Here is a 26,463-nt window from a genome sequence, read left to right as displayed (position 1 = left end):
CCCCTCAGACACACCCACCCCCACCCCCACCGCCACGGCCACGCCCACGCCCACGCCCGCGGCCGCCGCCACCCCCAGCACCGGCATCATCTCCTCCGGCCCCACCACCCACCGCACACACAGCACCTTCCCTGTCCAGGCAACCTCGGCCAGCACGCCGGCCGCCACCTCCATCTTCACCACTCCCCGCAGCACGGCGACTCCCTTCGGCTCCGGCACCATTCCCGCCACATCGCTAGGCGCCTCCTCCCCGGCCTCCGGCAGTACCGGGGCCAGCACCACTCCGGCCGAGGCGGCCAGCCCACCTGCCCCCAGCACCAGTGGGCCGCCCCCGCACCCCACCACCACGGCGACTCCTCCCAGTGACGCCTCTAGCCAGCCTGTCGCCACGGAGGTGCCCTCTCCGCCGTCCCTCACATCCTCCGCCACGCCCAGCAGCACACTCTATGCTCCCGCGTCCACCACCTCCACTCCCGTGGCCACCAATAGCCCGACCTCGTCCACGGGGGTGCCTCGCTCCCCTCCACCTGCCCCCAGCACAGAGCCCGCCTCCGCCTCCACCCCGAACACCAGCCCTCTGCCCACCGACATGACCACACTCCCCGCCACCCACACCACTGCCGGCCCCTCGCCTCCCGCCAGCACGCCCACCGGGTCCAGCACGCAGGTCGCCACTCCCAGGGACACCGCAGCCCCGGCCACCTCCCTCACGGCCACTCTGCCCTCTGCCGCCGCGGCACACACCACCGGGGCGGCTAGCACCCTCCGGGTGACCACACCCACGCCCACAGCACCGCCCAGCGCTCCGGTCCTCACCGCTTCCACCATCTACTCCAGCGGGAGCACCCTGACTTCCGCCTTCACCTCACCCCTCCCGGCCTCCGCCACGCCGCACACATCCACGACTCTCCCTCCCTCCTCGGTCAGGACGCCAGCCCCCAGCTCCACGCCCGCCACCACCGAGGCCACATCCACCGGGCCCGCGGCTCCATCCACCACCGCCACCTCCGCCGTGGCCCTCGGCTCCACACGCGCTCTGGCCAGCCCCTCAGACACACCCACCCCCCCCCCCACCGCCACGGCCACGGCCACGCCCACGCCCACGCCCGCGGCCGCCGCCACCCCCAGCACCGGCATCATCTCCTCCGGCCCCACCACCCACCGCACACACAGCACCTTCCCTGTCCAGGCAACCTCGGCCAGCACGCCGGCCGCCACCTCCATCTTCACCACTCCCCGCAGCACGGCGACTCCCTTCGGCTCCGGCACCATTCCCGCCACATCGCTAGGCGCCTCCTCCCCGGCCTCCGGCAGTACCGGGGCCAGCACCACTCCGGCCGAGGAGGCCAGCCCACCTGCCCCCAGCACCAGTGGGCCGCCCCCGCACCCCACCACCACGGCGACTCCTCCCAGTGACGCCTCTAGCCAGCCTGTCGCCACGGAGGTGCCCTCTCCGCCGTCCCTCACATCCTCCGCCACGCCCAGCAGCACACTCTATGCTCCCGCGTCCACCACCTCCACTCCCGTGGCCACCAATAGCCCGACCTCGTCCACGGGGGTGCCTCGCTCCCCTCCACCTGCCCCCAGCACAGAGCCCGCCTCCGCCTCCACCCCGAACACCAGCCCTCTGCCCACCGACATGACCACACTCCCCGCCACGCACACCACTGCCGGCCCCTCGCCTCCCGCCAGCCCGCCCACCGGGTCCAGCACGCAGGTCGCCACTCCCAGGGACACCGCAGCCCCGGCCACCTCCCTCACGGCCACTCTGCCCTCTGCCGCCGCGGCACACACCACCGGGGCGGCTAGCACCCTCCGGGTGACCACACCCACGCCCACAGCACCGCCCAGCGCTCCGGTCCTCACCGCTTCCACCATCTACTCCAGCGGGAGCACCCTCACTTCCGCCTTCACCTCACCCCTCCCGGCCTCCGCCACGCCGCACACATCCACGACTCTCCCTCCCTCCTCGGTCAGGACGCCAGCCCCCAGCTCCACGCCCGCCACCACCGAGGCCACATCCACCGGGCCCGCGGCTCCATCCACCACCGCCACCTCCGCCGTGGCCCTCGGCTCCACACGCGCTCTGGCCAGCCCCTCAGACACACCCACCCCCACCCCCACCGCCACGGCCACGGCCACGCCCACGCCCACGCCCGCGGCCGCCGCCACCCCCAGCACCGGCATCATCTCCTCCGGCCCCACCACCCACCGCACACACAGCACCTTCCCTGTCCAGGCAACCTCGGCCAGCACGCCGGCCGCCACCTCCATCTTCACCACTCCCCGCAGCACGGCGACTCCCTTCGGCTCCGGCACCATTCCCGCCACATCGCTAGGCGCCTCCTCCCCGGCCTCCGGCAGTACCGGGGCCAGCACCACTCCGGCCGAGGCGGCCAGCCCACCTGCCCCCAGCACCAGTGGGCCGCCCCCGCACCCCACCACCACGGCGACTCCTCCCAGTGACGCCTCTAGCCAGCCTGTCGCCACGGAGGTGCCCTCTCCGCCGTCCCTCACATCCTCCGCCACGCCCAGCAGCACACTCTATGCTCCCGCGTCCACCACCTCCACTCCCGTGGCCACCAATAGCCCGACCTCGTCCACGGGGGTGCCTCGCTCCCCTCCACCTGCCCCCAGCACAGAGCCCGCCTCCGCCTCCACCCCGAACACCAGCCCTCTGCCCACCGACATGACCACACTCCCCGCCACCCACACCACTGCCGGCCCCTCGCCTCCCGCCAGCACGCCCACCGGGTCCAGCACGCAGGTCGCCACTCCCAGGGACACCGCAGCCCCGGCCACCTCCCTCACGGCCACTCTGCCCTCTGCCGCCGCGGCACACACCACCGGGGCGGCTAGCACCCTCCGGGTGACCACACCCACGCCCACAGCACCGCCCAGCGCTCCGGTCCTCACCGCTTCCACCATCTACTCCAGCGGGAGCACCCTCACTTCCGCCTTCACCTCACCCCTCCCGGCCTCCGCCACGCCGCACACATCCACGACTCTCCCTCCCTCCTCGGTCAGGACGCCAGCCCCCAGCTCCACGCCCGCCACCACCGAGGCCACATCCACCGGGCCCGCGGCTCCATCCACCACCGCCACCTCCGCCGTGGCCCTCGGCTCCACACGCGCTCTGGCCAGCCCCTCAGACACACCCACCCCCACCCCCACCGCCACGGCCACGGCCACGCCCACGCCCACGCCCGCGGCCGCCGCCACCCCCAGCACCGGCATCATCTCCTCCGGCCCCACCACCCACCGCACACACAGCACCTTCCCTGTCCAGGCAACCTCGGCCAGCACGCCGGCCGCCACCTCCATCTTCACCACTCCCCGCAGCACGGCGACTCCCTTCGGCTCCGGCACCATTCCCGCCACATCGCTAGGCGCCTCCTCCCCGGCCTCCGGCAGTACCGGGGCCAGCACCACTCCGGCCGAGGCGGCCAGCCCACCTGCCCCCAGCACCAGTGGGCCGCCCCCGCACCCCACCACCACGGCGACTCCTCCCAGTGACGCCTCTAGCCAGCCTGTCGCCACGGAGGTGCCCTCTCCGCCGTCCCTCACATCCTCCGCCACGCCCAGCAGCACACTCTATGCTCCCGCGTCCACCACCTCCACTCCCGTGGCCACCAATAGCCCGACCTCGTCCACGGGGGTGCCTCGCTCCCCTCCACCTGCCCCCAGCACAGAGCCCGCCTCCGCCTCCACCCCGAACACCAGCCCTCTGCCCACCGACATGACCACACTCCCCGCCACCCACACCACTGCCGGCCCCTCGCCTCCCGCCAGCACGCCCACCGGGTCCAGCACGCAGGTCGCCACTCCCAGGGACACCGCAGCCCCGGCCACCTCCCTCACGGCCACTCTGCCCTCTGCCGCCGCGGCACACACCACCGGGGCGGCTAGCACCCTCCGGGTGACCACACCCACGCCCACAGCACCGCCCAGCGCTCCGGTCCTCACCGCTTCCACCATCTACTCCAGCGAGAGCACCCTCACTTCCGCCTTCACCTCACCCCTCCCGGCCTCCGCCACGCCGCACACATCCACGACTCTCCCTCCCTCCTCGGTCAGGACGCCAGCCCCCAGCTCCACGCCCGCCACCACCGAGGCCACATCCACCGGGCCCGCGGCTCCATCCACCACCGCCACCTCCGCCGTGGCCCTCGGCTCCACACGCGCTCTGGCCAGCCCCTCAGACACACCCACCCCCACCCCCACCGCCACGGCCACGGCCACGCCCACGCCCACGCCCACGCCCGCGGCCGCCGCCACCCCCAGCACCGGCATCATCTCCTCCGGCCCCACCACCCACCGCACACACGGCACCTTCCCTGTCCAGGCAACCTCGGCCAGCACGCCGGCCGCCACCTCCATCTTCACCACTCCCCGCAGCACGGCGACTCCCTTCGGCTCCGGCACCATTCCCGCCACATCGCTAGGCGCCTCCTCCCCGGCCTCCGGCAGTACCGGGGCCAGCACCACTCCGGCCGAGGCGGCCAGCCCACCTGCCCCCAGCACCAGTGGGCCGCCCCCGCACCCCACCACCACGGCGACTCCTCCCAGTGACGCCTCTAGCCAGCCTGTCGCCACGGAGGTGCCCTCTCCGCCGTCCCTCACATCCTCCGCCACGCCCAGCAGCACACTCTATGCTCCCGCGTCCACCACCTCCACTCCCGTGGCCACCAATAGCCCGACCTCGTCCACGGGGGTGCCTCGCTCCCCTCCACCTGCCCCCAGCACAGAGCCCGCCTCCGCCTCCACCCCGAACACCAGCCCTCTGCCCACCGACATGACCACACTCCCCGCCACGCACACCACTGCCGGCCCCTCGCCTCCCGCCAGCACGCCCACCGGGTCCAGCACGCAGGTCGCCACTCCCAGGGACACCGCAGCCCCGGCCACCTCCCTCACGGCCACTCTGCCCTCTGCCGCCGCGGCACACACCACCGGGGCGGCTAGCACCCTCCGGGTGACCACACCCACGCCCACAGCACCGCCCAGCGCTCCGGTCCTCACCGCTTCCACGATCTACTCCAGCGGGAGCACCCTCACTTCCGCCTTCACCTCACGCCTCCCGGCCTCCGCCACGCCGCACACATCCACGACTCTCCCTCCCTCCTCGGTCAGGACGCCAGCCCCCAGCTCCACGCCCGCCACCACCGAGGCCACATCCACCGGGCCCGCGGCTCCATCCACCACCGCCACCTCCGCCGTGGCCCTCGGCTCCACACGCGCTCTGGCCAGCCCCTCAGACACACCCACCCCCACCCCCACCGCCACGGCCACGGCCACGCCCACGCCCACGCCCGCGGCCGCCGCCACCCCCAGCACCGGCATCATCTCCTCCGGCCCCACCACCCACCGCACACACAGCACCTTCCCTGTCCAGGCAACCTCGGCCAGCACGCCGGCCGCCACCTCCATCTTCACCACTCCCCGCAGCACGGCGACTCCCTTCGGCTCCGGCACCATTCCCGCCACATCGCTAGGCGCCTCCTCCCCGGCCTCCGGCAGTACCGGGGCCAGCACCACTCCGGCCGAGGCGGCCAGCCCACCTGCCCCCAGCACCAGTGGGCCGCCCCCGCACCCCACCACCACGGCGACTCCTCCCAGTGACGCCTCTAGCCAGCCTGTCGCCACGGAGGTGCCCTCTCCGCCGTCCCTCACATCCTCCGCCACGCCCAGCAGCACACTCTATGCTCCCGCGTCCACCACCTCCACTCCCGTGGCCACCAATAGCCCGACCTCGTCCACGGGGGTGCCTCGCTCCCCTCCACCTGCCCCCAGCACAGAGCCCGCCTCCGCCTCCACCCCGAACACCAGCCCTCTGCCCACCGACATGACCACACTCCCCGCCACCCACACCACTGCCGGCCCCTCGCCTCCCGCCAGCACGCCCACCGGGTCCAGCACGCAGGTCGCCACTCCCAGGGACACCGCAGCCCCGGCCACCTCCCTCACGGCCACTCTGCCCTCTGCCGCCGCGGCACACACCACCGGGGCGGCTAGCACCCTCCGGGTGACCACACCCACGCCCACAGCACCGCCCAGCGCTCCGGTCCTCACCGCTTCCACCATCTACTCCAGCGAGAGCACCCTCACTTCCGCCTTCACCTCACCCCTCCCGGCCTCCGCCACGCCGCACACATCCACGACTCTCCCTCCCTCCTCGGTCAGGACGCCAGCCCCCAGCTCCACGCCCGCCACCACCGAGGCCACATCCACCGGGCCCGCGGCTCCATCCACCACCGCCACCTCCGCCGTGGCCCTCGGCTCCACACGCGCTCTGGCCAGCCCCTCAGACACACCCACCCCCACCCCCACCGCCACGGCCACGGCCACGGCCACGCCCACGCCCACGCCCGCGGCCGCCGCCACCCCCAGCACCGGCATCATCTCCTCCGGCCCCACCACCCACCGCACACACGGCACCTTCCCTGTCCAGGCAACCTCGGCCAGCACGCCGGCCGCCACCTCCATCTTCACCACTCCCCGCAGCACGGCGACTCCCTTCGGCTCCGGCACCATTCCCGCCACATCGCTAGGCGCCTCCTCCCCGGCCTCCGGCAGTACCGGGGCCAGCACCACTCCGGCCGAGGCGGCCAGCCCACCTGCCCCCAGCACCAGTGGGCCGCCCCCGCACCCCACCACCACGGCGACTCCTCCCAGTGACGCCTCTAGCCAGCCTGTCGCCACGGAGGTGCCCTCTCCGCCGTCCCTCACATCCTCCGCCACGCCCAGCAGCACACTCTATGCTCCCGCGTCCACCACCTCCACTCCCGTGGCCACCAATAGCCCGACCTCGTCCACGGGGGTGCCTCGCTCCCCTCCACCTGCCCCCAGCACAGAGCCCGCCTCCGCCTCCACCCCGAACACCAGCCCTCTGCCCACCGACATGACCACACTCCCCGCCACGCACACCACTGCCGGCCCCTCGCCTCCCGCCAGCACGCCCACCGGGTCCAGCACGCAGGTCGCCACTCCCAGGGACACCGCTGCCCCGGCCACCTCCCTCACGGCCACTCTGCCCTCTGCCGCCGCGGCACACACCACCGGGGCGGCTAGCACCCTCCGGGTGACCACACCCACGCCCACAGCACCGCCCAGCGCTCCGGTCCTCACCGCTTCCACCATCTACTCCAGCGGGTGCACCCTCACTTCCGCCTTCACCTCACCCCTCCCGGCCTCCGCCACGCCGCACACATCCACGACTCTCCCTCCCTCCTCGGTCAGGACGCCAGCCCCCAGCTCCACGCCCGCCACCACCGAGGCCACATCCACCGGGCCCGCGGCTCCATCCACCACCGCCACCTCCGCCGTGGCCCTCGGCTCCACACGCGCTCTGGCCAGCCCCTCAGACACACCCACCCCCACCCCCACCGCCACGGCCACGGCCACGCCCACGCCCACGCCCGCGGCCGCCGCCACCCCCAGCACCGGCATCATCTCCTCCGGCCCCACCACCCACCGCACACACAGCACCTTCCCTGTCCAGGCAACCTCGGCCAGCACGCCGGCCGCCACCTCCATCTTCACCACTCCCCACAGCACGGCGACTCCCTTCGGCTCCGGCACCATTCCCGCCACATCGCTAGGCGCCTCCTCCCCGGCCTCCGGCAGTACCGGGGCCAGCACCACTCCGGCCGAGGCGGCCAGCCCACCTGCCCCCAGCACCAGTGGGCCGCCCCCGCACCCCACCACCACGGCGACTCCTCCCAGTGACGCCTCTAGCCAGCCTGTCGCCACGGAGGTGCCCTCTCCGCCGTCCCTCACATCCTCCGCCACGCCCAGCAGCACACTCTATGCTCCCGCGTCCACCACCTCCACTCCCGTGGCCACCAATAGCCCGACCTCGTCCACGGGGGTGCCTCGCTCCCCTCCACCTGCCCCCAGCACAGAGCCCGCCTCCGCCTCCACCCCGAACACCAGCCCTCTGCCCACCGACATGACCACACTCCCCGCCACCCACACCACTGCCGGCCCCTCGCCTCCCGCCAGCACGCCCACCGGGTCCAGCACGCAGGTCGCCACTCCCAGGGACACCGCAGCCCCGGCCACCTCCCTCACGGCCACTCTGCCCTCTGCCGCCGCGGCACACACCACCGGGGCGGCTAGCACCCTCCGGGTGACCACACCCACGCCCACAGCACCGCCCAGCGCTCCGGTCCTCACCGCTTCCACCATCTACTCCAGCGGGAGCACCCTCACTTCCGCCTTCACCTCACCCCTCCCGGCCTCCGCCACGCCGCACACATCCACGACTCTCCCTCCCTCCTCGGTCAGGACGCCAGCCCCCAGCTCCACGCCCGCCACCACCGAGGCCACATCCACCGGGCCCGCGGCTCCATCCACCACCGCCACCTCCGCCGTGGCCCTCGGCTCCACACGCGCTCTGGCCAGCCCCTCAGACACACCCACCCCCACCCCCACCGCCATGGCCACGGCCACGCCCACGCCCACGCCCGCGGCCGCCGCCACCCCCAGCACCGGCATCATCTCCTCCGGCCCCACCACCCACCGCACACACAGCACCTTCCCTGTCCAGGCAACCTCGGCCAGCACGCCGGCCGCCACCTCCATCTTCACCACTCCCCGCAGCACGGCGACTCCCTTCGGCTCCGGCACCATTCCCGCCACATCGCTAGGCGCCTCCTCCCCGGCCTCCGGCAGTACCGGGGCCAGCACCACTCCGGCCGAGGCGGCCAGCCCACCTGCCCCCAGCACCAGTGGGCCGCCCCCGCACCCCACCACCACGGCGACTCCTCCCAGTGACGCCTCTAGCCAGCCTGTCGCCACGGAGGTGCCCTCTCCGCCGTCCCTCACATCCTCCGCCACGCCCAGCAGCACACTCTATGCTCCCGCGTCCACCACCTCCACTCCCGTGGCCACCAATAGCCCGACCTCGTCCACGGGGGTGCCTCGCTCCCCTCCACCTGCCCCCAGCACAGAGCCCGCCTCCGCCTCCACCCCGAACACCAGCCCTCTGCCCACCGACATGACCACACTCCCCGCCACCCACACCACTGCCGGCCCCTCGCCTCCCGCCAGCACGCCCACCGGGTCCAGCACGCAGGTCGCCACTCCCAGGGACACCGCAGCCCCGGCCACCTCCCTCACGGCCACTCTGCCCTCTGCCGCCGCGGCACACACCACCGGGGCGGCTAGCACCCTCCGGGTGACCACACCCACGCCCACAGCACCGCCCAGCGCTCCGGTCCTCACCGCTTCCACCATCTACTCCAGCGAGAGCACCCTCACTTCCGCCTTCACCTCACCCCTCCCGGCCTCCGCCACGCCGCACACATCCACGACTCTCCCTCCCTCCTCGGTCAGGACGCCAGCCCCCAGCTCCACGCCCGCCACCACCGAGGCCACATCCACCGGGCCCGCGGCTCCATCCACCACCGCCACCTCCGCCGTGGCCCTCGGCTCCACACGCGCTCTGGCCAGCCCCTCAGACACACCCACCCCCACCCCCACCGCCACGGCCACGGCCACGCCCACGCCCACGCCCGCGGCCGCCGCCACCCCCAGCACCGGCATCATCTCCTCCGGCCCCACCACCCACCGCACACACAGCACCTTCCCTGTCCAGGCAACCTCGGCCAGCACGCCGGCCGCCACCTCCATCTTCACCACTCCCCGCAGCACGGCGACTCCCTTCGGCTCCGGCACCATTCCCGCCACATCGCTAGGCGCCTCCTCCCCGGCCTCCGGCAGTACCGGGGCCAGCACCACTCCGGCCGAGGCGGCCAGCCCACCTGCCCCCAGCACCAGTGGGCCGCCCCCGCACCCCACCACCACGGCGACTCCTCCCAGTGACGCCTCTAGCCAGCCTGTCGCCACGGAGGTGCCCTCTCCGCCGTCCCTCACATCCTCCGCCACGCCCAGCAGCACACTCTATGCTCCCGCGTCCACCACCTCCACTCCCGTGGCCACCAATAGCCCGACCTCGTCCACGGGGGTGCCTCGCTCCCCTCCACCTGCCCCCAGCACAGAGCCCGCCTCCGCCTCCACCCCGAACACCAGCCCTCTGCCCACCGACATGACCACACTCCCCGCCACGCACACCACTGCCGGCCCCTCGCCTCCCGCCAGCACGCCCACCGGGTCCAGCACGCAGGTCGCCACTCCCAGGGACACCGCAGCCCCGGCCACCTCCCTCACGGCCACTCTGCCCTCTGCCGCCGCGGCACACACCACCGGGGCGGCTAGCACCCTCCGGGTGACCACACCCACGCCCACAGCACCGCCCAGCGCTCCGGTCCTCACCGCTTCCACCATCTACTCCAGCGGGAGCACCCTCACTTCCGCCTTCACCTCACCCCTCCCGGCCTCCGCCACGCCGCACACATCCACGACTCTCCCTCCCTCCTCGGTCAGGACGCCAGCCCCCAGCTCCACGCCCGCCACCACCGAGGCCACATCCACCGGGCCCGCGGCTCCATCCACCACCGCCACCTCCGCCGTGGCCCTCGGCTCCACACGCGCTCTGGCCAGCCCCTCAGACACACCCACCCCCACCCCCACCGCCACGGCCACGGCCACGCCCACGCCCACGCCCGCGGCCGCCGCCACCCCCAGCACCGGCATCATCTCCTCCGGCCCCACCACCCACCGCACACACAGCACCTTCCCTGTCCAGGCAACCTCGGCCAGCACGCCGGCCGCCACCTCCATCTTCACCACTCCCCGCAGCACGGCGACTCCCTTCGGCTCCGGCACCATTCCCGCCACATCGCTAGGCGCCTCCTCCCCGGCCTCCGGCAGTACCGGGGCCAGCACCACTCCGGCCGAGGCGGCCAGCCCACCTGCCCCCAGCACCAGTGGGCCGCCCCCGCACCCCACCACCACGGCGACTCCTCCCAGTGACGCTTCTAGCCAGCCTGTCGCCACGGAGGTGCCCTCTCCGCCGTCCCTCACATCCTCCGCCACGCCCAGCAGCACACTCTATGCTCCCGCGTCCACCACCTCCACTCCCGTGGCCACCAATAGCCCGACCTCGTCCACGGGGGTGCCTCGCTCCCCTCCACCTGCCCCCAGCACAGAGCCCGCCTCCGCCTCCACCCCGAACACCAGCCCTCTGCCCACCGACATGACCACACTCCCCGCCACCCACACCACTGCCGGCCCCTCGCCTCCCGCCAGCACGCCCACGGGGTCCAGCACGCAGGTCGCCACTCCCAGGGACACCGCAGCCCCGGCCACCTCCCTCACGGCCACTCTGCCCTCTGCCGCCGCGGCACACACCACCGGGGCGGCTAGCACCCTCCGGGTGACCACACCCACGCCCACAGCACCGCCCAGCGCTCCGGTCCTCACCGCTTCCACCATCTACTCCAGCGGGAGCACCCTCACTTCCGCCTTCACCTCACCCCTCCCGGCCTCCGCCACGCCGCACACATCCACGACTCTCCCTCCCTCCTCGGTCAGGACGCCAGCCCCCAGCTCCACGCCCGCCACCACCGAGGCCACATCCACCGGGCCCGCGGCTCCATCCACCACCGCCACCTCCGCCGTGGCCCTCGGCTCCACACGCGCTCTGGCCAGCCCCTCAGACACACCCCCCCCCCCCCCCACCGCCACGGCCACGGCCACGCCCACGCCCACGCCCGCGGCCGCCGCCACCCCCAGCACCGGCATCATCTCCTCCGGCCCCACCACCCACCGCACACACGGCACCTTCCCTGTCCAGGCAACCTCGGCCAACACGCCGGCCGCCACCTCCATCTTCACCACTCCCCGCAGCACGGCGACTCCCTTCGGCTCCGGCACCATTCCCGCCACATCGCTAGGCGCCTCCTCCCCGGCCTCCGGCAGTACCGGGGCCAGCACCACTCCGGCCGAGGCGGCCAGCCCACCTGCCCCCAGCACCAGTGGGCCGCCCCCGCACCCCACCACCACGGCGACTCCTCCCAGTGACGCCTCTAGCCAGCCTGTCGCCACGGAGGTGCCCTCTCCGCCGTCCCTCACATCCTCCGCCACGCCCAGCAGCACACTCTATGCTCCCGCGTCCACCACCTCCACTCCCGTGGCCACCAATAGCCCGACCTCGTCCACGGGGGTGCCTCGCTCCCCTCCACCTGCCCCCAGCAGAGAGCCCGCCTCCGCCTCCACCCCGAACACCAGCCCTCTGCCCACCGACATGACCCCTAGCTCCAGTATTGTGCAGACATCCATGAATGTGCCTGCATCCTCTGACAGTGCAGAGGTGTCTACCCTGTTACCAGCCACCACCCAGTCCGCATTCATGGATTCTGCTGGTTCCTCCACCTCCAGGACTGACCTCAGCTTCACACTTTCTCTGTCTGGGGCATCCCCCCCCACCACAGATAAAATCCCATCTTTCTCCACTACCCGTAATACAGGAACAACCTCTAATATCGTGACACCCTGGGCCACTAGCCCTAGTGAGACATCTGTGTCCCCTAACATCCAAAGTACAGCAACTCCCTTCCAGTCTACCAGCATTCCAGGTCCATCTTTAGGTCCTTCTCTCATGCCTAGCAGCAATGCCTGGAACACTCAGGCAGAGAGCATCACCTCAGATGCAATTAGCATGTCTAGTTCAATGCAGGAAATGGCTGAAACCACTTTGGCACCCATCAGTACTCATCTATACCTGTATCAGTCCAGTGCCTTGGGACTGTCCTCCACTGCAGCTTCTACACAAACAGCCAAGACGAGGGACACAACCCTGCTTGCTTCATCTGCTTTGAGAACCACAGCTACTCCTATCAGTACCATTTCTGTAGGGTCTCTAACAACAGATATTCCTTCTCTTTTTCCCATCACATCCTCAGCCACTCAAACAAGTACAGTGCATTTTCAGACATCTCCAGTCTCTACGCCAGTGACCAGTGGTACCTTGACAGCACCCAGTTCGCCTGTATCATTTCGATCTTTCACAACCAGAGAACCAGTACTCACTGAAACCACAGCCCCCACCCCTCTGTTTACCCTACCCACGATCCCTGCCGCCCAGTCCACGTCCACCCCTCCATCTCCGACGGGGACGTTTACTGCAACCAGGACTGAGGTCACCACTCCCACGCATACGTCTCCCCATGCCACCTTGATCACAGCATCCTCTCGCACTCCCTCAACCCCAGAAGCTGCCAAGACTGGGACCACACAGATGGCAACAGCACCCGCCTCCATAACAGCTCTCAGTACTTCAGGCGTCTCTCCCTCTTCAGCTTTCCCTATACTGATTACTTCTACTAATGCAATAAGTACCCCTTTCGGTACCATCATCTCCTCTTCAATACCTGCAATAATGTCGTCTTCCACTATCCCAAATTCAGAGGTCTCTATGACAAGTAGTTCTTTTTCTACCTCCTCTCATATGTCCAGTACAGAAAACACAGGCCCTTCCTCTGTCACTGATTTTCCCACCTTTTCATCGACTGAAACGACAAAAACTTCTTCCACCATGACTTCCCTAATGACATCTCCTACCCAGACGACCGCCATGCTGACTTTGTCTTCCCCCAGCCCGTGTCCAGAGTCCATATCAGTTGCAATAGTGTCTGCCTCTCCCACGACACCATGTATCGAAGTGGGTCCAAATGCTGAAGTTACCTCGATGCCCACTGTCCCGTTATCAGTTTTCACCTCTACTACTGAGATGGCCACCTCTCCCAATCCCACAACCATGACAACTCTGTTCCCTGATAAACTGGGTGCTTCTCCTCCCATGCTGGACACTAACCCCTCCAACAAGACTGCTGCTCCCAGTTCTATCAACATTGGAAGAATTCCCATCAACACGGTTTTCCCGAGCACACGAAGGCCTAATAGTGGGACCTGGATCAACTCCAACTTTGTAAATACTCGGCCTGTGCCTGGTTTCATTACCTTCCCACGCATCGTGAAACGTAGAAGGAGATCTTCATCTTCCGTGATGACTACACGCAAGTTGACACCTCAAAGCCTACGGATCACCAGAGTTCCACGGATACCGGTGGACACCAGGACTCTCTCTACGCATACATCTCGCAGGACAACTTTGACCACGACTCAGATGGCCACACAGTCTAGGTTTATCAGCAGCCCAGGTTGGATCTCCTGCCTCTTTCTTAGCCCTTCTCATTCCCCTACTGAATTCCATGACCATGGTCAGTCCTGGCCTGAACTTCCCTTTTCACTCACTACCCAGGCATTTGTGACAATGGTGGCACCTGGACGCAGGGCCACTGCTTCTGTCCCCGAACTTTCTATGGCTCCCACTGCGAGTTGGCTGCCAGAGAGATATATCTGGGTGAGTTGCTTTTTGCACTTTCTGTTGGGAGGTGTATTTTGCCAGATCTCTTTATCCCTGTTTTCTCCCTCATGCTCTCTTCTACCCCATACCATACCTATCCTCCCCTCTTACCTCCAGGAGGTCACTGGGGCCACTCTCTTTCCTAGGACTTCCTCCCAGTCTGTGTTGCTAATTTCTGCTGTATCAAATTACCACAAACTCAGCAGATGAACCATGCAAATTTATTACTGTAGAATTTTGTAGATTAGAAGTCCAACCTGAGTCTTGCAGGGCTAAAATCAAGGTATTGGCTAGGGCTGGGTTCTTTCTGGTAGCCCTAGGGGAGAATCCATTTCTTTGCCCTTTCCACATTCTCCAGCCTCCTACATTTCTTCCTCAAGGCCCCCTGGCTACATCTTTGATGCCAGCCACATTGCATGTCTGTTCCTTTTTTCTATACTTAACATCATCCTCTGAGTGGTTCTCATTTCTTCTGAGTCCCTCTTCCCCTGCTAAGGATTCTTGTGATTACACTAGGCTCAATCAGATATTCCACGTTAATTTTCCCATATTAAAGCCAGCTGGTTAGTACCCTTAATTCCTTCTGCCACTTTAGTTCCTCCTTGTCATGTAGCATAATATATTCCCAGGTTCTGGGGATTATACATAGACATCTTTGGGGCCACTATTTTTCTTCCCACTGGGGCAGACTAGAGAGAGACTACAGAACTGACTGTGGGACATCCCAACTTCCAGTATTTCTCACATCTCAGGACAACACATCCCAGAAATCCTACCTTCTCCCTTCTGCTATTCAGTCATTCCTCAGGGAACATGGAGAGGGGCAGTGGGAGCAGCTTCTGGGTTAAGGTGGTGGTGGTGACATCAGACAGGAACAGACATTGAAGTGACCAGAGCAGGGCATGTTGTGTACAGATATGGTGGACAGTGAAGTGGGCATGGAGGTGTCTGTCGACCAGGAGTTTTCCGCGGACCTCAAGGACAACAGTTCTAAGGTCTACAGGGATTTCGTGAACACATTCCGGGATCAGGTGAGCAGGAAGTGGTGGGGAATTCAAAACTCAAATGACCTTGGAGTGGAGCTTGGGCCCGGGGGTGTCCTCTGGTTGGAGGTTCAGATGTGAGCCGGGATCCTTTGTATTTTAGATAAAGAAGATTTACCAAAACGTGCAGGGATTCAAGGAGGTGCAGATCCTTTCTCTGAGGTAGGACCCCTTTCCGGGGCTGTGGAGGCAGTGTCAAGTGTGTGTGGTGGTGGGTGGGGAGCACAAAGAAGGGCCAAAGAAGCCATCCCTTGCTTTCGGAATCATTCAATGTCATAAAGAGAGGGATGGACAGAGGAAGCAAGAAAACTACTCCATGAAGGGTGTTTGGGGATCACTTTCAGGATTCATTCCTCTGTAGGAGGGATGTCTCCCCTCTCCCTGAAGCAGCTGGATGCAGAATGATTGGGATCTATGGGGAGGTGGTGCCTGAGGCCTGGTGCCTGGTGTCGGGACCATGGCTGGTCTCTCTGGTTGGCGACTGGTCTAGTTGATGGGTCAGCAAGAGGGAGGCAGAGAGCCCAGAAGGGCCTGGTTTGATTACGGCTTGAGGGAACACAAAGAGAATGTCAATCATTCCTTGTTCCGCCTACCCAGGCTGCCCAAGGCAGAAGCTAGTAGCCCCTTCTGGACATAATCAGTCTGGAATCCCATCTCATTGCCTCTGCCCCTTCCTGCCAACACTCGCATAGCTGTGGCTGGTCTGGAAATGCCCTTCTACAGTTGTATGGTGGCTTGGGCCTGGGCACCTTTTAAGCCTCTCTGCACCCCACCCCCGCCCCCAGGAATGGCAGCATCGTGGTGGAATATCTAGTCCTGCTGGAATTACCCTTCAGCCTCCAGGTGGAGGAGGAGTATGAGAAAGTGAAGGTGGCCTTGAAGGAGGAGCTCCAGAATGTCAGCCAGGATGGGAACAGCTGCCAGAATGACCAGGGTGAACAGAGGCTGGGGGCCTGGGGCTGAAGGGAGGGGTCAGGGTCACAGCCACCATCCCAGCCTGCTCCAACTCACACAGGGGCCTATGGGGTGGGGTGGGGGGGCAGGTGTCAGCCCTGTGGTACCTCAGGCAAGACAGGAGAAGAGAGACAAGTCCACAGAAAGCCAGGTCAAGGGTGAGCCTAAGGAAGGGTTGTCAGAGCCTAGGAGCTGTGGGAGAGAGAGCTGCTCAAGGTCTCCCGGGTGGCTGAGGACCCCTGGCTATTCAGGGGACATGAGGGAGGCCCAAGGAGCCTTCCTTCATGGCCCATCCAAACCTCCCCCGTACTGACAGAGCGCTCTCTGTCCCTTCCTGTGCCTCCCCCGATTCCACCCGTGCCTGTGGCCCCCCAGTCCTATGTTTCAAGCCTGACTCCATCAAGGTGAACAACAACACCAGGACGGAGCTGTCACCTGAAGGTGAGAGGTGGGGCAAAGGGCTGAGTGGCCCCAGGTGGCCGGGACCCCTCCCACAAGGGACATCTGTCCATTGAAATTCCCAGGGAGGAGGGGAGACTTTTTGGGGAGGCAAGTGGTACGACCTGGCAGGGCTGCCTCTCAGGTCCATGTTAGTAGCTTCCACGTGGGGAAGGATCACCAGAGAAGGTGAGGAGAGTGTGAGGAGCCTCCCTGCACTCATCTAATTCCACCGTCTACCCGGTCTACCCGCTGACATGCCACCTGCGGAAATGCAGTCCTCTATCCATTTTGAGAATTATCATAGCCAGTCCCCAGAGTAGAATGGTTGAGGTCTTTACGTCTGCAATCCCCTACCTACCCCCCAGCCATCTGTCGCCGCGCTGCTGCCGAAGGTTTTGAGGATTTCTACTTCCCTTTCCTGGAGGAGAACCAGCTCCGCTGTGTCACCAACTGCACAGCGGGTGTGGAAGGCGCCATCGACTGCCATCAGGGCCAATGCGTTCTGCAGAGGAGTGGTCCTTCTTGCCGGTGAGGCCCCGCCCACAGCCCGCTGGGACAATCATCAGGCCCCTCCGGTCCCGCCCACTCGTCTCCTGGTGGAGCCCCGCCCACCTGCCAGGACCTGGGTTGTCTATGGGTACTAATTGTCCTGGCGCGGGAGGTGGAGAGGGTGTTGACCTGGAACCCCCTCCTCCAGCTGCTTCTCCACGGACACGCACTGGTTCTGGGGCCCGCGCTGCGAGGTGGCCATCTCCTGGAAGGCGCTGGCTGGGGGCCTGGCGGGAGCCGGGGCCCTCCTTCTGCTGCTGCTGGTGGTGGCGCTGAGCTTGTTCGTCGTGCGCTCCCGGAGGAGGGATAGGCAAGGCCGAGGCAGGTGTGTGAGCTGGGGGTGAATGGGTGAGGGGAAAGGCTTCCCGGACCAGGTTACCCTCCTCTGACAACACGGTGGCCTTCTGGCAGGTCCAGGGACGATAGGAAGTTGTTCGAGACCTGGGATGAGAGTGCAAAACTGGCTTTTTCTAACTTTGCCTTCCAGCAGGACAGAAGAGGTGAGTCTTGTCTCCTGGAGAAGGTCGGGACTGGAGGGCGCTTCCCTGGGAACCATTTTCGGTCTGGGCAGACTAGAGGACTTTTCTTGTCCAAGACAGGCATCTAGCTCCTGCCCTAGAGTTTGCTTCGCTGCTTCTGTGCCCCACTCTAAGGCCCAGGTCCTCCACAGGCCCTCCCTGCAGGGCAGGCCCAGGGGCCCAGGAACACCCTGAGGCCCTGCCTTCCTCACGATTTCTTCCCTCCCCCTTTTACTCTCCACCTCTTCCTCTTCTTCCCCGTTCTCTTTTCTTTCTCAGTTAAAGATAAAAATTTCTCTGTGGCCTTGGACACTGTGGATACCAATGCCAGGGTGAGGAGTCGGGATGGGTTGATGGTAAGGAGCTGTCACAGTCCAGCTCTCTCTGGCCTCCCCCCCAGGGCAGGGGGCTGGCTGGGACAGGAGGCAGTGACCTCCTAGCCAGGCCCCTGCAGTGTGGTTCCCTGTTCTCACTCCCCATCTTGTGAATTCTGTGGCAGGTGCATATTCACAGACCTGAGGTGGTCTCGTCCTCACTGTGAGCCCCACTGCCCTCTCCACCTGCCCGGACAGCGGAGAGAACCATCTGCACTGCTTTTGGAGAGATGGGCGCAGGCTCGTGCGGCTCAGTCTCCTGGTTTCCTGGGGCATAACGGACCTCCGCCTACCCTCATCCTTCCCCCATCTTGGGTGAAACCCACCTGGAGACCCAGTTCAAATCCACGTTCTTCCACTGTGGGACGTTGGGCAAGTCAGTAACTTCTCTGAACTTCGGTTTTGTCACCTGCAAAATGCAAGTGGCCCACTGCTCCTGATACCTCCTGTTGCTTATAGTGAAACCAGATGTCTTGGGTCCGACCTCTGTCCTGATGCACCTTCCTGTGTCGGCCTTCATGCTCATATGGCTTCACTCACATCCCCAGTCCCCATGTCCTTCCCCGAGGCTCAGGCCTCTGCCTCTCCTTTTCCTGTGTGCATCCCTACTGCCAGCCAGGTCCTCCCCACCCCCCCACCCCCGCCCCCGCCGCCCCCCTCCCCCCGTACCTGTAAGCAGCCTGCAGCCTGTCCCAGCCTCCTCCCCTGTCCTTCCGTAACTCCCTGCTGCGCCCCTCCACCACTTCTTAACCCTCTCCCCTCTGAACCCACTTCTTCTTAAGTCCCTCCTCCCCCACACTCCCACCCTGTGTCTCCCTGTTTCCATACTTTCCCCTTCCTCATCGTTTTACCCTCAACCCTAAATCCCCCTGCCCCCCACATCTGCATGCCCCACTCCTAAATCCTCCCATCTCCCCACCCTCCCTCCCTAAGTAGGTACAGATGCCCCCTGCATCTTAGGACCCCCAACTGGGGTTCCCTAGACCAGGTCCCCCATTCTGAGTCCCCATCCTTCCTGTCACCCCTAAGGGCCCTGGATCCCGGTGGGTGGGGGTGGCAGGTAGGTTCCCAGGTCCCTGAAGATGAGGGGAAGAGGGGCCCTGAGGTGGGAAAGCTCCCTCAGCCCCTCCTCCCCATTCCCCTAACTCTCCCTCCTCTCCCGTAGTGCCCCCCACTTCCTACCCCTCCCCCATCTCCCCTCCCCCTTCCTCTCCCTGGCTCACCCCCATCTCTGCTGTAACCTGTGAAGCCAGAAGCCCAGCCTCCTTTGCAGGAAGACCTCACCTGGGGACAGGATGTCTGCAAGTCTCCAGTTCACCCAATTGATCATAATATAGCATTGTAGTTTAATATAGCATTTTCAAAGAAACTGCTGTATGTCTTTTTCTTTCTAATGCTGTGGTCTCTTCACTCAGTTGAGGAGCAGGGATATCAGAGGATATGTTTAGGGGCCTCAGAGTGCTGGTTTCTCCCACTGGGGAAGGAAGGGGTCCATGGCTGGCTCTCTGGGTCCATGACCATCCTCAAAGGGAACATCAAGATTGGAGGACCCATTTTTCCTCAAGGAGCGGGTGGGAGCAGGGGCTGGGGGTCTGTTGGGTATGTTGTCTGTTCCCCCAGACGTTAAGAGCTCAGGGCTGGCTCAAGGAGGTGGGTGACTCTGGCTAGGTCAGTTTCCATTGGTTCTGATGGGTAAGCCTAGCTCCTCCTCCAGAGACCTGGAGACTCCATAAGACCATGGGGTCAGGGTGAGAGCTGCGAGGGTATTGCCCTAGCATTCTGAGGGGCAAGAGCCAGGGCAGGATGAACTCTGGGGGAGGACAGGTAATGCTTGCTCTCTGCAGTTTCCAGGGACCTCACACCTCCACCCAACTCCCACCCAGAGAACTCTCCAGATGGCAGGAGAGGACAGCAGGATACTGCCCTCCTCTGCCAGGCCAGGGCTTGAGGGCATGGGGTCCCCAGACCTCGGCTGTGGTCAGAGAAGGTTAGCGTTTTCTGAGCAGCTCACAGGACCCACAGTCCAGCACAGCCCCAGGCCCCAACTCTCCGACCCCTCCCTGACCACTGGTGCAATACTGCCTAGTTCTTTTGGTTTAGAGAGGAATGTGTTCTCTTTCTTTGCTCTGAGTGAGTGAGTGAAGTCGCTTAGTCGTGTCCGACTCTTTGCGACCCCATGGACTGTAGCCTACCAGGCTCCTTTGTCCATGGGATTTTCCAGGCAATAATACTGGAGTGGATTGCCATCTCCTTCTCCATTCTTTGCTCTAATGCATGGTAATGTTTGTGGATGTTCTGTTGGCAGCTGCTAAAGAGATCTATTCTCTGTTTTCAGGATGCAGTATTCATTATATAAATCAACTGGACTTGGCCTATCATGTTATTTAGGCTCTTTTGATTCTGTCAGACCCTTTCTACATTTATTTCTTTTTTGATCCATTTGATTTTTCCTGGGCTTAGAGAAATGAATTAGTTTTCTATTGCTCATATGCTTCTCTCTGTTCCTTCTTCTATTTTGTATAAGTATAGCTCTAAAAACATTAATGCTTTGCAAATTGGTACATAGATAACTTTCTTATCATCATTGTGAATTGTACACCCTGCTATTAGAATGCATCTTTTGTGGTACCCAAAATGCCATCTGTAGAAGGAAAAAATTGATAAATAGGGCTTTGTCAAAATTAAAACCTTTGCTCTCTGACAGACACTGTTAAGAGAATGAAATAAACTACAAAATGGGAGAACATATTCACAGATCATGTATCTGACAAGGAGCTTATATTCAGAATACATAAAAGCACTCTCAAAATTCAACCATAAGAAAATAAATAAAAAATGAGTAAGACTTGAACATATACTTCACCAAAGAGGATATATAGGTAATAAGTAAGAATATCAAAAGATGTTCAACATCATTAGTCATTAAGAAGTGCAAATTAAAACCGCAATGAAGCACCATTACACGCCTATGAGAACGGCTAAAATCAAAATCAAAAACGGCTAAAAAGACAGTTGGTAAAGCGTTGATGGGGATGAGGAGCAAAACTCCTATACATTGCTGCCAAGGCGCAAAACGCTACAGCCACACTCTGGACAAGAGTTTGGCAGTTTCTTACCAAGTGTCATCTTAAAAAATATTCACCATCTAAACATCGAGAGTTATGTTTTATTCGGCGGGAATTTTTAGAGGAGACAGCATCTCAAGTAACCCTGAGAGAACGTCTCCGAGGAGGTTTAAGGGAGGAGCCAGGTTATATAGAAGTTTTGCAACAAAGGGCGGGTGGGTCTCAACAACAAAAGATTATTGTTAATTAAAGGAAGCCAGAGATCCCAAGTTAGGGAAGTTAGCGCTTTTCTAGGTATGGGAAGATGTGAGGGTCTGGGCTCCCTGGAATCATTCCTCTCATATCCATCTCAGCAATCCAGGGCCAGTAGCCTGTCTTTGTTTTGTTTTACATCCTGAGCTCCCTTGGGGCTCACTGGTAGGGATGGCTGCAGCCTGCGATGACTGCTAAGTCTCAGGTAGTTTTCTCCTTTCTGAGTGTCCTTAGGGCTCCAGGTTAGATATTTACAACTGGCCTTCTGTTTGCATTTCATGGGACATGAAGAAGTGAGCTTCAGGCTGGATACTTACAACTGTTAGCATTTCCTGAGACAAGAGTTAAATGGGCTCCAGTTAAGGCATTTACAATCAGCCTCCTATTTGCCCTCTGAAAAGGAAGTAACAACAGAAACTGGGTAAATAGCTAGCCTTTTTTTCTTGTAAACATCCTAAGGTAATAGTCATGGCAGGGACAACGAGGGGCAAAACGCTGTCTGAGTAAAGGATTAAGGAATCTCCACTTACCCCTTTTGGGGACAAGGCTCCTTGGAGGTCAAAAGTCAGGGGATATCTCATTACACGCCATTACACGCCTATGAGAATGGCGTAATGAGTCTTGCTCCAGGCCATAATGAGTCTTGCTCCTCCCAGAAGCTGTCACTTTGAGATCCATCTTGGCTGAGGGGTAGGTGCCCACCCAGGGTAAATCAGATGTGGAAAAATAAACCAGATACCTGGCCTGAAGGAAGACAAAGACCCAGAAGAACTGACCTACATGAATGACTTAACTGCCTCTTTAGGGCTTCCTTGATAACTCAGTTGGTAAAGAGTCCTCCTGCCATGCGGGAGACCTGGGTTCGATCCCTGGGTTGGGAGGATCCACTGGAGAAGAGATAGGCTACCCACTCTAGTATTCTGGCTTGGAGAAGTCCATGGACTGTATAGAGCCCCAAAACTCACAAAGAGTCGGATACAACTGAGCCACTTTTACTTTTATACAGCTCTGCCCCTCGCTAGGGGTAACGCCCACACCCTTTCTCTCTAGGTGTGCCTCTCTGCCTTTGGTTCCTATTCTAACTGAGCAAACTGTTTTTCCGTGTGCTCTCCCACTTGTGCCATGTCTCAGGTAATGAACTTAGTACCTGCATTTACAGTTTCTGCCTCTGTGATAAATGCATTTTTCATTAGGGGCAAAGATTCACGGAAACACAGCTTCTAGCCTCTGGCCCTTGCTAGTCTGGTGGCTGGGATTCCTGGTTTTCATCCAGGCTGAGAGTGAAAAGTGTAGTAGCTCCGTCATGTCCAACTCTTTGCGATTCCATGGACTGTAGCCCGCCAGGCTCCTCTGTCTGTGGGATTTCCCAGGCAAGAATACTGAAGTGGGTTGCCATTTCCTTCTTCAGGGGATCCTTCCAGGGACAGAACCCTGGTCTCCTGCGTTGCAAACAGATTCTTTACCATCTGAGCCACCGGGGAAGACCCACCCAGGTTCAATTCCTGGGCAGGGAATTAAGATCTCGCTTCAGGCCATCACTCACTGCTGCCTCACCAAGATCAATATGGCAGGAAATGTTCCATTTCTCACAAGTAAATTAAATATGCACTAACCATATGACCCCATCAATCCATCTCCTGGGTGTTTGCACGAGAGAAGTGAAATCTTCAGTTCTCAAAGAAATGCCACACACTGGAAACAATTCAAATGTCCATCCAGCAGTGAATGAATGAACTGTGGTATATCCATATTGTAGACTACACCAGCGATAAAATGAAAGATCTAATATTGACACAGCTTTCCAGGTGCTCTGTGGTAAAAAAATCTGCCCACCAAGCAAGAGATGTGGGTTCAATCCCTGGGTCAGGAAGATCCCCTGGAGAAGGAAATGGCAATCCACTCCAGTATTCTTGCCTGGGAAATTCTATGGACAGAGGAGCCTGGCAGGCTACAGTCCATGGGATCACAAAGAGTCAGACTTGATTAGCGATTAAACAGTGAAGTTTTAATATAAGAATTATAACCAGAATACATTTCAGTCCTTGGATTTTTTCCCTCTTTTCCTTTGTATTGCAACTATATCTGTGATCGACACACTGGATCTTTGCTTCCTTTCAAAACATTGTGCTCTAACTGCTCACACTCAGACTGCCAAAACTGTTAGCGCTGGGTGCCCTGGCAGATATTCCAAAGAAAAATAATAAACATTTATAGAAAGAAATGAAAGAATAAAAGAAGAAGAAGAAATCGATTAATATTAGGACCTTTGCTTTCTTGTTTGCGTTTGTCTAGGAGATGTTTGGCCATCAAAAGTTTCTGAATCGATAGAAGAATCTGAAAAACAATGATATATGTATATGCATAACTGAATCACTTTGCTGTGCACCTGACACTAACATAGCATTGGAAATTGACTAGGCTGCCATCCAATTAAAGTATTTTTTTTATAAGTTTCTGAATCACTTTGTCTGAGATGTTTCTTTTGAATACAATAGAGTTGAATTTTCCTTTGTGTGCCAATATTAAAGTCTTTTAAAAAAGTGTGTGAATGTGTAGTTGCTCAGTTGTGTCTGACTCTTTGCGACCCCACAGACTGTAGCCTGCCAGGCAAGAATACTGGAGTGGGTAGCCATTTCCTTCTCCAGGGGATCTTCCTGACCCAGGGATCGAACCTGGGTCTCCTACCTTGCAGGTGAATTTTTTTTACCATCTGAGCCACCAGGGAAGCAGCTAATCTAAATTCATTTACTTTTATTTATAGGACAGCTGTTTTCTTTCCTCACATTTTTCCCCCTCTATGCTTTATAACTTAAAAACACTTTTATTGTTTGGATTCTGCTTTTTTTTTCTGTATGTTTCTTCTGACAATTTGGACTATCAGGCAATTTTACTGTGGTCACTATTATAGAATATGGAACTTATATGTAATTCTGTTTCTTTAGGATTTAATTCCCCACTATGAGCAATAATGAGATCAATATATTGATACTTTTCTTATTCTGGCTTCCCATCCTTCACTTCTTTTGCTTGTATATATTATATTCTCATTTTCTAATTTTTTAATTCTTTTAGTATAGTTGATTTACAGTGTTGGTTTAGATTCCAGTGTACTGGAAAATGATTCAGATATATATATATATATATATATATATTTTTTTTTTTTTTTTCTTTCTCACATTCTCTTTCATTATAGGCTATTACAAGGTACTGAATATAGTTCCCGGTGCCATGCAGTAGGACTGTGCTGTTTATCTTGTTACTTTTCTTAATATTTACCTTTGTATTGTTAGATACTTTTGGAAGTTTATTACTCATTAGTTTTAAATGATGTATATAAATCTCTGGCTGTAAAAGGTAAGGAAGTCATGCCTCCTCTTCCCCTCCCAATTAACAAAATATTATTTTTATGCCACTAGGTTTTATAATAAAAGCACTGTCTTTTAACCACAGCCCTCACATTGCTTTTAGTTTTACTTCATCAATTAGAGAGATTCAGTTAGAGTTAGATTCAGATTAGATTCAGTTAGATTCAGATCAGAGTTACTAGTTTATCCACTCATCTCTTGGCTGACTTTTGGTTGACCGATTTTTTTCTTTTAGTATTTTCAAAAAAGGCTCATGAGAACAGTATTTTCTAATATTTCCCCCACTCCCATCCCCATCCAATATTTACTAGTTTTTAAAAACATTTATTTATTGAGCTGGACTATATAATTCAGCTTTCTAGTGTGGACAATTCAGTGGTTTTTAGTATATTCACATAGCTGTGCAACTGTTGAAAGCTTTAATTGCTCACTCGTGGCCAACTCTTTGCAACCCCATGGAAGGTAGCTCACCAGGCTCCTCTGTCCATGGGATTTTTTAAGGCAAGAATACTGGAGTGGGCTTCCATTTCCTTCTTCGGGGGATCTTCTCTACCCAGGGACAGAACCCAGGTCTCCTGTACTGCAGGCAGATTCTTTACTGTCTGAGCCACCTGGGAAGCCCCGTGCAACTATTACCCCAGTCAAATACAAAGAAACGCAAAAGCACAGCTACAGCACCACCAGACAGGGCTGCGGGGTGGGGGAGATGCCCCCAATTCAGGAAACTTTCATGGTGACAGAATACACACCTGCTGAGCTTATGGATATAGGTGCTAAATTCCAGCCAAAGACTAGGGAAAGGTAGCAAAGTTAGCAGGCATGGGATCTGAGGAGCAATGGTTTCACTGATCCAAAGGAGGCAGAGACAAAGTACAGAATCAATCAATATCATCTGACAAGCCCGCACGCTGCTGGCAGTGAGGGTCAAGGTCCTCAGTTCCTCATAGGTCAGATTATTCTACCCTGCAGGAGGCTAGCCCAATAACAGGGACTTTCCTGGGCATGTGGGGCCCTGGAAGTCTATAGAAGAGGTACAACAAATTCATTAAGAGTTGGAAATGTGACAGGCAGCCTATGCCCCTGTCTTCAGAGGCCCTGATTGGGCCAGCTTCACTGCAGGAATGAGAGCTAAGATGCTCCCGTCCGCCCTCACTACCTGGTGTGGGAAGGGTTAGCCATGCTGAGCCCAGTTGTGACTCACGATATTTATGACGTTGGGCCACCCTTTGCTGATCTGGTGGAAACTGACAAATCCCAGGAATGGGTATAGCCTGGGGGAAAGACCAGAAATGGAGAAGTGGCTCAGAAACCTAAAGTGGCTATGCTAATGGGCTCTAAAGGGTCAGGGGAAAATGATCTGGAAGCACATGTGGTTTGACCTCATAAATGTGGGGACCCTACCTGAATAGCTGGACCAACAATATATTGCCGGGTGGGTCAACCTGTAGAAAGTCTTAAAACCTGAACAGCAGCTGAGATCTGCCCGCTGTGCTCCAACTGTCCCTCCCCCATGGACTGAGAAGGGCAAGAGTGAGGGTGGAGGGAGTGAAGAAGAACAAGTTTCCATTTCGGTACCCCTCCCGGCTGCAGCTGGAAATGAAACTGAGGACAGGCCCCAGACTCCAAAGTC

General features: G+C 60.4%; 2 protein-coding genes across 2 annotated transcripts in view; both read left to right on the top strand.

Annotated features, from left to right (window-relative positions):
- Positions 1 to 18,775, top strand: part of LOC138428884 (mucin-3A-like) — a 33,117-nt gene extending 14,342 nt beyond the window's left edge. The window contains exons 4-19 of the mRNA XM_069569811.1: positions 1,397 to 1,645; positions 1,871 to 1,996; positions 3,569 to 3,748; positions 6,851 to 6,964; positions 8,828 to 8,878; positions 9,230 to 9,298; positions 12,053 to 14,066; positions 14,168 to 14,269; positions 15,188 to 15,303; positions 15,419 to 15,477; positions 16,101 to 16,249; positions 16,645 to 16,710; positions 17,076 to 17,238; positions 17,408 to 17,584; positions 17,671 to 17,759; positions 18,057 to 18,775. Coding sequence (XP_069425912.1) covers positions 1,397 to 1,645; positions 1,871 to 1,996; positions 3,569 to 3,748; positions 6,851 to 6,964; positions 8,828 to 8,878; positions 9,230 to 9,298; positions 12,053 to 14,066; positions 14,168 to 14,269; positions 15,188 to 15,303; positions 15,419 to 15,477; positions 16,101 to 16,249; positions 16,645 to 16,710; positions 17,076 to 17,238; positions 17,408 to 17,584; positions 17,671 to 17,759; positions 18,057 to 18,217 — 3,885 coding nt within the window. The 3' untranslated portion in view covers positions 18,218 to 18,775. The remainder of the gene's footprint in view (positions 1 to 1,396; positions 1,646 to 1,870; positions 1,997 to 3,568; positions 3,749 to 6,850; positions 6,965 to 8,827; positions 8,879 to 9,229; positions 9,299 to 12,052; positions 14,067 to 14,167; positions 14,270 to 15,187; positions 15,304 to 15,418; positions 15,478 to 16,100; positions 16,250 to 16,644; positions 16,711 to 17,075; positions 17,239 to 17,407; positions 17,585 to 17,670; positions 17,760 to 18,056) is intronic.
- Positions 18,776 to 19,664: 889 nt separating this feature from the next.
- The window catches only part of LOC138428883 (mucin-12-like), a 57,366-nt gene continuing 50,567 nt past the window's right edge, over positions 19,665 to 26,463 (top strand). The window contains exon 1 of the mRNA XM_069569810.1: positions 19,665 to 19,722. Coding sequence (XP_069425911.1) covers positions 19,665 to 19,722 — 58 coding nt within the window. The remainder of the gene's footprint in view (positions 19,723 to 26,463) is intronic.

This window comes from Ovis canadensis, chromosome 24, assembly GCF_042477335.2.
Source record: "Ovis canadensis isolate MfBH-ARS-UI-01 breed Bighorn chromosome 24, ARS-UI_OviCan_v2, whole genome shotgun sequence".
In the NCBI taxonomy this organism is placed as follows: domain Eukaryota; kingdom Metazoa; phylum Chordata; class Mammalia; order Artiodactyla; family Bovidae; genus Ovis; species Ovis canadensis.
Note: the sequence above shows the minus strand (reverse complement) of the source record. Positions and strands in the feature narration are given on the sequence as shown.